We start from the raw sequence: 13925 nt of genomic DNA on the forward strand, positions 1-13925 counted from the left end.
TAAATGTACCAGAGGTTTTTATCATCCACTCATCTACTGATGGGCACCTGGGCTGCTTCCATAGCTTAGTGATTGTAAATAACACTGCAATAAACACAGGGATGCATATATTCTTTTGAATTAGTGTTTTGGGTTTCTTTAGATATATTCCCAGAAGTGGAATCTCTGGATCATAAGCCAGTTCCATTTTTAATTTTTTGAGGAACCTCCACAATGTTTTCCACAGCGGCTGCACCAGTCTACATTCCCACCAACAGCACACAAGTGTTCCCATTTCTCCACATCCTCGCTGACACTTGTTGTTTGTTGTTTTATTGATAGTGGCCATTCTGACAGGTGTGAAGTGATAACTCAATGTAGTTTTAATTTGCATTTCTCTGATGATTAGTGATGTTGAGCATCTTTTCATATGTCCATTGGCCATCTGTATGTCTTCTTTGGAAAACTATTTAGGTCCTCTGCCCACTTTTTAACTGGCTTGTTTGTTTGTTCTGGTGCTGTCTGCGTTCTTTATACATTTTGGGAATTAATTCTTTATTGGATGTGTCATTGGCAAATGCTTTCTCCCATTCAGTAGGCTGCCCTTTTGCTCTGTCAATGGTTTCCTCTGCTGTGAGAACCGCTCTGGTTTGATGTTGTCCCCCCTCGTTTTCTTGCTCATTTGGTTCCCTCGCCTGGGGAAACCCATCAGAAAAACACTGCTAAGAGAAACATCAGAGATTTTACTGCCCATGTTTTCTTATAGGAGTTTTATGGTTTCCAGTCTTTAATCCATGTTGTGTTCTTGTGTGCAGTGTAAGAAACTGATCTAGTTTCTTTCTTTTTCTGCAATTATGTGTCCAATTTCGGACACACATTGTGTGTCCAATTTATGGAACACATTGTCTTTGTGCCATTGTATGTTCTTGCCTTCTTTGCCAATTATTAATTGACCATAAAGGCACGGGTTTATTTCTGTACTCTATTCCATTGATTTATGTGTCCATTTATGTGTCTATTCATGCCAGTATCATGATGTTTTAATTACTATATCCTTGTAGTATTTTTTAAAGATTTTTATTTATTTATTTTTAGAGAGGGAAAGGAAGGAGAGAGAGAGAGAGAGGGAGAGAGAGGGAGAGAGAGGGAGAGAGAGGGAGAGAGGGAGAGAGAGGGAGAGAGAGAGAGGGAGAGAGAGTGAGATCAATGTGCGGTTGCTGGGGGCCATGGCCTGCAACCTAGGCATGTGCCCTGACTGGGAATCGAACCTGCGATGCCTGGTTTGCAGCCTGCGCTCAATCCACTGAGCTACGCCAGTATTTTTTTTTATATCAAGTAATGTGATACCTCAAACTTTCTTCTTTCTCAATATTGCTGTCACTATTCAGGGTCTTTTGTGTTTCCATTCAAATTTTTGGATTATTTGTTCTAGTTCTGTCAGAAACACTGTTGGTATTTTGATAGAAATTATGTAAATCTATAGGTTGCTTTGGGTAGTATGGACATTTTAACAGTGTTAATTATTCCTATGCATGAGCATGATATATGTTTCCATTTATTTGTATCTTCTTCAATGTCTTATAATTTTCTGAGTAAATGTCTTTTACCTCCTTGTTTAAATTTATTCCTATGTACTTTATCTTATTTTTGGATGCAATTTAAGTGGCACTTTTTCTTAGTTCCCTTTCTGATAGTTCATTATTGGTGTATAAAAATGCAACTGATTTCTGATGATTTATTTTGTATCCTGCTACTTTACTGAATTCATTTACCAGTTCTTGCAGTGTTTTGTAGAATCTTTAGACTTCTCTATATGTACTACCATGTCATCTGCAAATAATAACAGTTTTATCTCTTTCTTTCCAATTTGAATACCTTTTTATTTCTTCCTCTTGTCTGCTTTCTGTGGCTATGATTTACAGTACTATGTTGAATAAGAGTGGTGAAAGTGGGATCCCTGTCTTGTTCCTGATCTTAAAGGAAACAATTTAGTTTTTCCCTGTTGAGTATGAAGTTAGCTATGGGTTTGCTATATATGGCCTTTACTATGTTGAGGTATGTTCCTTCTATTCCAACTTTGCTGATAATTTTTATAATAAGTGAGTTCTGGATTTTTAAATAGATCTTATTTATTTTTAGAGAAAGGAATGGGAGGGGCAAAGAGGGAGAGAAACATCAATATGTCTTTGCCTCTCACACATCCCTTACTGGGAACCTGGCCTGCAACTCAGGCATGTGCCCTGACTGGGAATGAAACTGGCAATCCTTTGATTCGCAGGCCAGCGCTCAATTCACTGAGCCATACCAGCCAGGGCTGTGTTCTAGATTTTGTTAAATGTATTTTCTGTATTATTGATATGATGATATGATTTTCATTCCCTCATATTGTTTATATGGTGTATCGCATTAATTGATTTGTCAATATTGAACCATCCTTGCATCTTGAGAATAAATCTCACTTGATCATGGCATACAATCTTTTTAATGTCTTATTGAATTCAATTTGCTAATATTTTGTTGAGAGTTTTTGCATCTATGTTCATCAGGGATATTGGCCTATAGTTTTCTTTCTTTGTAGTGTCTTTATCTGGTTTTGAAATCGGGATAATGTTGGCCTTATAAAATGAGCTTGGGAGTCTTCCTCCTCTTGCATTTACTGGAATAGCTTGTGGAGGGTAGGTATTAATTTTTCTTTGAATGTTTGGTCAAATTCAACTCTGAAGCCATCCAGTCCAGGAATTTTGTTTGTAGGATGAATTTACTTTTAAACGTATTCCATTTATTTCTCTTTCAATATGTCTCATATTAAGGAATTAATTTTTGAATGGAGATATAAGTCATATAACACATCATTCACTATTTTTAAGTATATAATTCATTGGTTTTTAGTATATCCATAACGTTGTGGGACCATCATTACTATCTAATTTCAGAGCCCTGTACCCAGGAGCTGCCATTCTCCATCTCCTGCCTCCCTGGCAACCATAATTTACTTTCCATCTTGATATATTTAACTATTCTGGATATTTCATATGAAGGAAGTCATATTATTTGTAGCCTTTTGAGCATGGTTTCTTTCACTTAGCATAAAATTTACAAAGTTTTGCATGTTATAAAATGCATGTATCAGTTCTTCATTTCATTTTATGGCTGAATGATATTCCATGTATGCATATACCACATTTTGTTTATACATTCATCAGCTAATTGACCTCTGATTGTCTTCCACTACTGAGCTATTATGAATAATGCTGCTTTGATCGTTCATGTAGAAGTTTTTATATGTACACATGTTTTAATTTCTCTTGGGTAAATACCTAGGGGGTGAACTGCTAGGTCCTGTAATCTCTATCTTTAACTTTCTGAGAAACTGCCAGACTGTTCTCCACAGAAGTGGCACCATTTTACATTCCCATCAGCAAGGTATGAGGGTTCTAATTTCTCCACATCCTTGTCAACATACATTATTGTCCTTCTTCTTTATTATAGCCATCTTACTAGGTATTAAGTATATATCTCATTTTGGTTTTTGTTTTGCATATTCCTAATTTTAATAATGTTAAAAATCCTCTCATATGCTTATTGGCTATTTGTACATCTTCTTGTAATATGTCTATTCAAATCATTTTCTTTTTGCTGTTTAGTTGTAAAAGTTTTAAATGTGTTTTTAAATAGTTGAATTTCACTGAGATAAGACATAAAGAAGACTGGGCTGAGTTAGTGGCAAATCACAAGTCCTTGAATATTGTTAATGAAACATACCTACAAATTTTCTATGACTTCAATTATTAACATCTCCTTTCTACCAAATCTGATCTATCTCTTTTAGTTGTTAATTTATTGTCTTAAAGTTATCGTTTTCTTTCTCAACATGTAGGGTATTAAGCTTAACCATCTCTGGTTTCTGCTTTCTGACCCCTTCATCTGATCTTATTACTACTGTTGATTCAGTCACTATGATGAGGATCACATCTATCTCATCCTTTCTATTTCTATGGCCAGGGCATATCCCAGCCCTCATTGCCCTTTGCCTAGACTGGTTTCTTGCTTGCAGCCTCTTCTCCCTTCAAACCATCCTACACACTGATCTCATGTATTTTTCTAAAGCACAATTCTGAGTACATCCTTTTCTTACTCAAAAGCTTTTATACTTTTGCCTAGACCCATTTTTCCTGTATCTGGTTTTTCTCCAATTCACTAAAACTAAAAAAAACCCACAAAAACCCACAATTAATTGGGGGGGGGGTCTTTCCATCCTATCATAATCATTAATTTGCTTTTTCTCCTCTGTCATAAATTGTAAGTTTTAAAAAACATATTAATGTAAAAAGAAATTAATACAAGAAGACGTGTTCAAAGAAATTATAAGGCAGCTATGCCATAAAAAATAAAAGTAGATATTAGGAATATTTTCTAGTGTGATTCTTATTACTAGAAATCTGTGGGGATAAAGGGTAAGGTCAGATAAAGATCGAATATATAAAAGTACCAACTGCATTAGAAGTACTTGAAATAATGAGGACATATATTTGTATTCTATATTAAATACAGGTAATTTAATGTTTTAGACCTTTTAGTTCTCATGCACTTCTGGCTAACAGTTGCAGTAGGTAATACATTATTGTGTAGTCCCATATTGCCACATAGCAGAACAGTATTTTTTATTTTGCAGTTAATATTTTATCAGTATAAATTTTCAACAAATAAATGCAGAGAAAGTTTCTTTAACAGAAAAAAGCTCTGTGGCTTAACTCTTACACAAAAGATAAAACCACAAAACCAGATAAAATCCTATCATCTCAGGATTCTATTACATAAGGCAGCGACTTTCAACCCTTTTCACCTCAAGGCACACATACACTAATCACTAAAATCCTGCAGTGCACCCAAAAATATATTTTTGCCAATCTGACAAAAATATAGGTATATTTTTTATTAAATTACAAAAAAATAAAAAGAATAGTAATTACCCTTATTGTTCCAAAGCGACTTTAAAGAAAATCAGGTGCCTATAGTTGTATAAGGATTTCTGGTACCAAGAATTAACCAATCAACCCTATAACGCAATGTGACCAGTACGATGTGACTCTATTATATGACCTATTTATTTATGGTTCAGCACAGGGCATTCACACCAGAGAGCTATCGTTGTCATTTTTTAATTTGACAATCTAAGAGAAGTCAGTGCCCCTAACTACATAGGTATTGCAGGTTCTAAAAATTCTCGTGGCACACTGGGTAAACATTGCTGACATAAAGCACTTGACCCAGAGGGAGGACAGAAAAGGAAAGATTTTCTTAATTTTACCTTCAAAATATTTTAATAATCAAATAACAACACTGAATTATTTAGTATTATTTTAGGGAGTGCACACAATGACCTCACAGCTTATAGGTATTGCAACATCAGATACAGAAAGCTGTCTGCCATAAATGAAACAACACGTATGAATGGGCATACTTACACTTGGCCCACACAGTGCTGTGAGCATAACTGAGACTCTAAAAAAACTGGTGGACAAAGAAACCCCTTTCTAAAATTCAGGAAAAATATAAACACTGGAATTGAGAGAGAAGAAAAGTAGGCTAGAAAAAAGGAGATGTTTTCTATTTTATAGATTTTTCCCCCCTTGGGCATCATTAGTATAAAGTGACAGTCAAGTGCAACCTATGAAGTTTCTTTTTTTTCTCTCACAAAATTCAAAGACATCAGCAAAACCACCTATGTCAGTAATAAAAATAAAAAGTCTTTGACTTTTTAAATGTTATCATACTGTCACAGTGGAATAAAATTAGCTTGAAAAATGGTCTGAAGGCACACGCTGCAGTTCATTACGTGTAACAGCAACAGCAGCGGTTTCCCAGCGTTCATAAAGGCTGCTCAATTAAATTTACCTCCAGTCAATAATTAGGAGTCCACAAATAAACCTGGGCAATTAAATCAATACTGCCAGGCAATTATATTCCAGAGTCCGGGCTCAGTGGCACAAAAAGGCACTATATCAAACTACAGTATTAAGCAGTCTAATGCCACTTTCAACAGGATATTTTTCAAGCTCACTGGCCAGAATAAGCATACACCCAGATCCTGCAGACTGTGTGTGTGTACGACCACACGTCAGTCAAAAAAACCAGGGCTGGTGTTAATACAGCTTTTGTAAAATGTAATAAAGATCTCTACATATGAATTTGTTATTTTTATGCTCATAACTGATGATAAAATTCCCTTATTGAAAGATCATTTGAGTAAGTTGAACATTTAAAAAAGTCATTAAAAAGTTTACTGTTATTATTTTCAACTGAAAAAAAAAACCCATAAGAATCATTACCGAACTCCTTTGATCTGCCAGGCACTGGCCTGGGTGCTGGTGCTGAGCATGCAGTATGATTCAGAAATGGCATTTCTTCTCAAAACCAAGTTGTCACTGCAGAAAGCTGTGTTTAGTACCTGCACGTCTGCACTTAAACAACTTTAAGAAAAAGATTGCCAACCACCTTCTATTACTATTGAAGTGATTCCCAATGCTGTTCAAAATTTATATTTAAAACTGATACTAAAAATATGAATAGTTCATATATTATTTACTTACTTTTGGCTTTTTCAAAAGCATAGGTACCTCTATTTGTTAATATAAGTGTGAAATAATTTTCATTTAATATCAGCTTTTATTTTTTAAATCTTAGTAGAGAAACATTTACAACTTTTCATAACTCACAGTACAATAATGATTTTTTTTGCTATTTTGAGAAACATGGGTTAGCCATTTTTATTCCAGTTCATTTTTAAAATAAACAATTAGGTTGAATGAAAAAACGATTATGAAAAAGTTTTAGAATACACCGCATGCTGTCAGTGATGTCAAAACAAAAGCTGGCCGACTAGAAAAGCAGGGCTCTCACCTGCCAATAAACTGCCCTTGATCACTTACAAGAGGGGCACATCCCAGCAGACTGTATGGGTATTAAAAAAATACTTGAAAGGGAAGAAAAAGTATCACACAGGTCACAGCAGCAGTCTCAATAGACCCCTCAGGGAGTTCCACTCGTCTTGGCCTTGTCATCCTCTATGCAGCTCTCCACTCGGCCCAGAAAACGTCGATAGGAAAATGTTTGAGGGGCCTCTGGTGGAAATTTTTTCATTCTTTCTGCATTGACAGGATGCCAAATCAATATTTACTTCCCACTAACAAGCTGCTCGAGGTCTCAGTAGAAAATATTGTAGAGAATGCGGGAAGACACAGTAATAAACAGCTGTCTGGCTGTGAGGAAAACATGAATTGACTGGAAACAGGTCCATAGTAAAAGGTCACTGAAACCCATGAACTCCTCAGGTGTCCGTATCAACAACTAACTTTAAAGACACATAATAAAGAATCTCTTTTCCTAAGAGAGGGGAGAGAATGGATTCTTTTCAGTCTAGCAAGCATAGAGGTTGACTCAGTAATTTAATTAATGCATTTGCTAAGATCCATGTTGGCTCTTTCCCGAGGTACTTGCTTCATTTGTTAAGTCTGGAAGTACAAATAGAGGGTTAACTTTCTGGCCTACCTACTGGAATACTTCTATCCCTACCAGAAGTAAATAATGTGTGTTTACAAAAAGTTAAGACACCTAGTGAAAATGTAAGGCTTGGAATTCTTATCTAGAAGTTTTCATATATGCAGTAGAAATGGAATACCTGTCCTTCAAGAAGTTTCTGAATGTACAGCAGCCATTCCTTATCATTTTCAGCATCTACCTTTGTCCTTTCCAGTTCCTAAAGGAGGAAAATATAAACACTGGTGTGACATGCATTTAAATGAAATTAATTATACTATTAGTTATTGAATAAATCTAGAGAGATATTGGTAAAACTGGATTCAACAAAGAGCAGCCTGGTCTTTTAATTGTAGAGAATATTTAAATCCATATTCTTTAACATTTAATTTATAAATATTTACATACATGTGGGAGATAAAGCTATATTTCTATAATCACAATATAATCCTAGGATATTTTATTTCTGCCTTCACAGTGGATTTTAAGGTAGGGACTGAGGCGAAAGTAAAAGCAATTAAAATAAAGTGAAAAATAAGATGGAACTGTATGAAAGAATCATTCATAAGTGACCCTCACAATATAGCAAAATCTTTCATCAGAAATGTGACTTGTCAATACATAACTAAAGAGTAATTGTTATAATTACAAACAAAATATAATATGGCATGGCTCTGGTGCATTAGAATGGCTGTTTATTTGAGTTATCCAATGGACAGACACTCCAACTTTAGTGTCGGAAGTCACTAAATATTATCAACTAATTATTGAGGTAAAATATTTCTGAAAGTATCATTTATTCACATGCACAGTTGATTATTTACTAAAATCATGATTAGCTTACCAAAAATGGACTTTTCAAAAAGGAAGGTTTGGGAAACTAACATTTGTTGAAATTTACAGTACGCCAGGTATCTGACTAGGCACTTCATGTAGGTTATCACAATTTTTTACATGAACTCACTAGAGTTTGATGTATAGCTTAAAGAACATAACTCAGGTAGTTTGGGCTCTGCTTGCAAGTCAGTCAACTCTTTCAACCTCTGACAGATGCAGGGATCAGTCTAAACGGGTCTGATCTGTAATTAAATCTAGTAAACATATCAAGGGGTGCCGATCCTTCTCAGAGCAGTGTGTTTCTACTCGAGTCCTTTCTCTTCCTGCAGGACTTTCATTTCAGCCTGTGTGATATACACGTTGCAGTGCTGTGTCCTCGGCTCCAGGCTGCGTCTCCCAGAGGCAGGGGTGCCATCTCTTCACAGGGTGTGTCATCTACTCTTTGGCACTATAAAGAGATCCTTTTTTAATTTGTCCAATCAGAGGGGGTGGTTTTTCCTACTTTATAAAAGAGGGCATCTTTTGGGATCACACAAAGGCGAGGGTCCTGTCTCTCAGAATATGTATCTGTGTTTGTGTTCACATGTGTTTGCACACACATACACAAAAGGGATTTTGCTAAATCTTCTTGTTTCAAAAACTCCTAACAGCAGAGTCCTTAACTTTAGTTTTTGTTAGGTAATTAATGTTATAATAAGGTATAGATAACACCTTTGCCAGAGATACTATTGTTTCCTCTGTGTCTTATATTTGATACTATCTCTGATAATATTCTGTATGTCAAAGTTCAGAATTGGGATAGGTGCTGAGAAGAGGAAACTGATAATTCACTATCCTATTCACCCACAGGACCAAAATAATCTCTGTAGGATTCCTTTGATTCTGTTCTAAGGATTGTTGGCAGTTTAAAACTCTTTGCAAGCTGTAGTTCCACTCTGCTCCTGAAGTTCTTTGAGAAGCTGATGGGAGGACTGGAGTGTGTTCTCAAACAAAGATTTAAGTCTATCGTTTTATTTGCTGAGCAAGTATTTATTGGGAAGCTGCTGGTGCCATCATCTCTTTAATTTTCCAAACAATGAAAATTTAAATGTTAATGTATAAAATTTCAGAGACTTAACAGTGGAATAGGATTGAGTATTGTCCACAGGTTTCACAGTAGACCATGCACAGGATGAGATTCTGCTGTTCATGAAGTAATAGCTATGTCGAAATGCAGTGCCCTTCCCAGGAGGTACAGAGATGCCGCTGAATGCTTATATGCATACAAATTCACTCAGAGAGGAGTGTTTTACCCAATTTAAAGGAATAAATATATTTTTATATAACTTGATCAACAAAATCTTGAATTTAGCTACAAAGCCACTAGATTTACTACTTTTTCAAATCTCATGCAGGAGGACGGAATCTTCAAATCAGTGGTGACCCAGCTTAACTAAATCCATTCAAACTGGCTTAATAAAAAATACTAGCTTATAAGATATATGATTAATTAAATTACGGAAAATGGGGGCAGACAGGGAATGATAATAAACATGAATAATAACCAAGCAGTTCTAAAGGTTATAAGTACTGCCTTTTTTTTCCATATTGCACAGTTACATTTCTCTGAAAGTTTTTGACTTGGTTAATACTTTTAATGTATCTTTTGTTGGTGCATTAATAATCTTACCTTCATCAGTATTATCTCAAAGATAAAATTGTAAGAGTTCTAAAACAAATAAAGATATGTATTTAAATTCAGGATGCAAAAAGCTTTTCATTAATAAATATCTAAAGGATCTTACCACCTCATCTTCTGTGTCTAATATTTCCTCCAGATCTGCTTGTGAAATGTTCAGGATAGAAGCTGCCAAGGTCTGGGCTTTATGAGTTGAGGTTTTATGAGCATCCTTGTTTCTCTGCATTTTTTTAAGCTCTCTGATCTGTCGCCTCGTTGTATGGACATCAATTTGTAACTCTTTGACCAAAGCCTGTAACATATTAGAAAAAATGTGGCCTTGTGTGAAAGTAATATGTGAAGATAAAGCACTGAAAACATAATAATGTGAAGATCCTAGCAAATCTTTTATTAGGAATACTGTGTATTTATTTGGGAACATAATGGATTGCTCTTTATTTATCATCAGTATTCAGTAAGAGCTTTCTTAAATGACCATTTAACCAATTGGCTGGATTACCAAAGCTCTCCAATCCCTCCTTTAGATTCGGCCACGGCTCTCCTGGTTGGCGAATGCTGCAGCAGGCAGGCTACCTCCCATCATGCCGGAGCACAGCTACTCCCACCAGCTGAGCTGATGCCAGGAGTCAGTCCTATTTATTCCTAAATGTGGATATATTAGTTGTAACAATTCAGTTACATAATTCATTTAATGATTAAACAAACTGCTGAGTTATGCCTGCAGAAAGAGGGTTGTTTGTATTTTATTAAACTGGATTAGAAATGCTTTAGAAGAACTCAAAGACAAGTTGGGTAACAGTGCAATTAAATTATGTGTGGGAAAGACAACATAGGATTTAAAAAATAATAAATATGTAGGATTACTTCACAAAAGCCTTTCAGTCCTCTCTTTGAGAGGTTTATAAATGCTAGCCCATACCATGCCTCTATGTGCATATGAAAAAAAGGGCCTTTAATCTGATGGTCAGAGCCCTGCCTAGCTTTGTGAGCTGAGAGTAGACCAGCTAGATGTTTGGAATGATTTTGGTTTTTTGACAGTTCAAGCAACGTTGCAATAAATAATGGTGTTCATATGTACATTTTGCAACTCTAGAATGTATCAACAGCAGTGAAATCATTGGACCAAAGGATGTGTGTAACTATAATTTTGAAAGCTGTTACTTAATTCTCCATGTTAATACCTCCACAAAGCCTGTATGAAAGCACCCTTTTCCATTCCATTAGCAGAACACTAATCTGGTGTTTCAGTGTAGTGTGTCGTTTTACTGTATTTTTAAGTTTCATTTCTCTCATTAAAAACAAAGTTAAGCATCAGCTTTAAGAGGTAATTATCTTCCTTTGTCACATTTTCTATTTTTTAGTGATTTATAGGAATTCTTTATATATTAGGGGAATAATATATTTGTTGCATATATCTAAAGTTTTTTATACTTTGTATTTTCTTTTGACAGTAATTATAGTGTTTTATGCCAAGGGGAAAATATTTTAAATTTTTTATGTATTCAGTGAGTCTTTTCCTTTCTTACCTTTGAAATCAGTGTGATACTTTAATAAGCATTATCCATAATAAGATAGAAACACAATTTCTAGCCATGATTTTTTCTGCTACCTTTAAGATTTTATTGTTCAGTTTTAATATTTTTATTTATTAGTAACCATGTGAAAAATTATTACATAAAATCATACTCAGTTGCCCCACCACCACTCATTAAAGGTCCATCTTTCCCTAACTGACTTCATATGTGTTTAGGTCAGTTTCTGGACTTCCTATTCTGTTCCACCTCTCTTTTTATTAGTAACACTTTGTGATACATTATAACTAGTGAGACTTTACAATGAATGTTAACATCTGGCAGGGCCTTCACCTTCTTATTACCCTTCATTTTAAGATTTTTTTCTCGGTAATTTTTGCTTGTTTGGTTTTCCATAAGAAATTCAGATTGTCTAGATTCCACTGTCTTAAAAAATCTCACTGGTAATTTTATTTGAATCATGTCAAATTTTATTTGGATCATGTTAACATTTTAGGATGTTTGGTCTTCCTAATCAAAGATGATGGTATTCCCTTTCAGTTGTTTATGTCTTTATTTGTTTCTGAGGATCATTTTTAGGTTTTCTCTCTATAGATCTAGTTTATTCTTAGGCATTTTACTTTGGGGAGACTGCTTCTAATAATGATTATTGTTTGCATATATAAAGATTGTTAAATATATTTAGCTTACTGAAGTGTCTTACTGTAGATTTTTAGCTCATTTCTAGAAATTGTCATAGATGAAAATATTGATAATTTTATCTCCTAATTTCCAGTTTTTACACTTATTTCTTTCTTTTCTTGTTGTATTGGTTATTAAGTTTCTCCTAAATAATATTACACAGTAATATTAATGAACATACTTGACTTGTTCACTTTAATGGTAGTCTGTCTACTTCCTAGGAAATACTATGCCAACTTTTGAGTTGAGAAACATATTTTAATATGTCAAAAAATAGCTAATGCAGTTAACTGCTGACTCATTTTACTTTTACTTCTTATTAAATGAATATCAAATTGCCTTAAATCCATTTTAACATCTAGATAAACTAACATATAATTTTAATCATAAATCAATTAATATAATTATTAATAACTTTCTTAGTATCAAATTATATTTGCATTTTTGGAATAAATTCCACTTGCTGTGATACATTATTTTTTGTTATGCTGCTAAATTCTATTTGCTAATATTTTATCTAGGATTTCTATATTAATGTGAGATTGAGTGGTTTTAATTTTGTGTAATCTTTCAAAAATTTAGAAGGATCTTTCTCTTCTGTCGTAGTTTTAATGAGATTGAATTTGTCTGCTCTTTACTGGTGTGGTAGTAGTTGTTTGAACTTGGCTTAATATCTATTGCACATTTTAAGGATTAGGTTTAGCAAGATTTTGACAGTGATCTGCATCTCTGTAGCCACTCCTTCCTCAAGATATAGAACATCTTCATGTTCCAGAGATTTCCCTGATGAAGCAACATCCTCCCCCACACAGACAGCAGCTGTTGTGATTTATATCATCTTAAATTTGCTTGTTCTAGATGTTACATAAATGAATCCTCATACACTATATACTCTTTCATCTGACTTCTTTCGTTTCTGGTGTTTTAAAGAGTCATTCATATTGTTTTGTGAACCTGTAATTTGTTTTTTCTTTTAATTAAACACAATAATTTCAACATATTAATTCACATATATATAACCAACAATATATATTTTTCTGAGATAATTTCATTTTCTTTTACTTCTTTGCTTTGTCTGCTAACTTGCTTTCGTTTGCTCCTGTCTCACCATCTTTTACCTAAATTATTACATTTACTTCCCCCTTAGACAAGTGCTTTTAAGAGGAAATTATTTCATTAATATCTATAATTTATACTAAAGTATGAATTTGCTTTGCGGCAGCATTTCAGTGGTGAAACTCCTTTTCCTGCCATTTACTTTTTCTTCTTATTTCCACCATTCTTACTCTACTATATTTTTATAGATACTGTGTTGCTTCATTTTCAGGATGTATTTTTGAAGAAGAAAAGTTTTTCCTGGACCACCTATTATGTGGCATAAGGGCCTATGCCATGTTCCAGACTGGTGAAATCTTTTCATATGAATTTAATTTTTTCTGATGAATTCTATTAATGGGGTTTGTTTTCTTTTTAGAATGTAAGGAATCTCTGTTTTGGGATGCTATAAGAAAAGCTGCCTCCTACAGACAGGCCTCATTTGTGATTCTTCCTTAAGCTCTGCCTTCTCTTCTCGTTGAAAACAAACCAGTTCTGGGACGCTCCTCTCACAAATCGTAGTGGATCCATTCCACTGTTGCCAACAGGGGTCTCAGGGTTTGCTCCTCATGGGACCTTCATCTTCC

At 34.5% G+C, this 13925-nt stretch overlaps 1 protein-coding gene across 1 annotated transcript in view; it reads right to left on the bottom strand.

The window, feature by feature from the left end:
- Window positions 1-13925, bottom strand: part of CNTLN (centlein) — a 307559-nt gene that overhangs the window by 6252 nt on the left and 287382 nt on the right. Inside the window, 2 exon segments of the mRNA XM_036021559.1 lie at window positions 7658-7735; window positions 10137-10322. Of these exon segments, the coding sequence (XP_035877452.1) occupies window positions 7658-7735; window positions 10137-10322 (264 nt within the window).

This window comes from Phyllostomus discolor, chromosome 3, assembly GCF_004126475.2.
Source record: "Phyllostomus discolor isolate MPI-MPIP mPhyDis1 chromosome 3, mPhyDis1.pri.v3, whole genome shotgun sequence".
In the NCBI taxonomy this organism is placed as follows: domain Eukaryota; kingdom Metazoa; phylum Chordata; class Mammalia; order Chiroptera; family Phyllostomidae; genus Phyllostomus; species Phyllostomus discolor.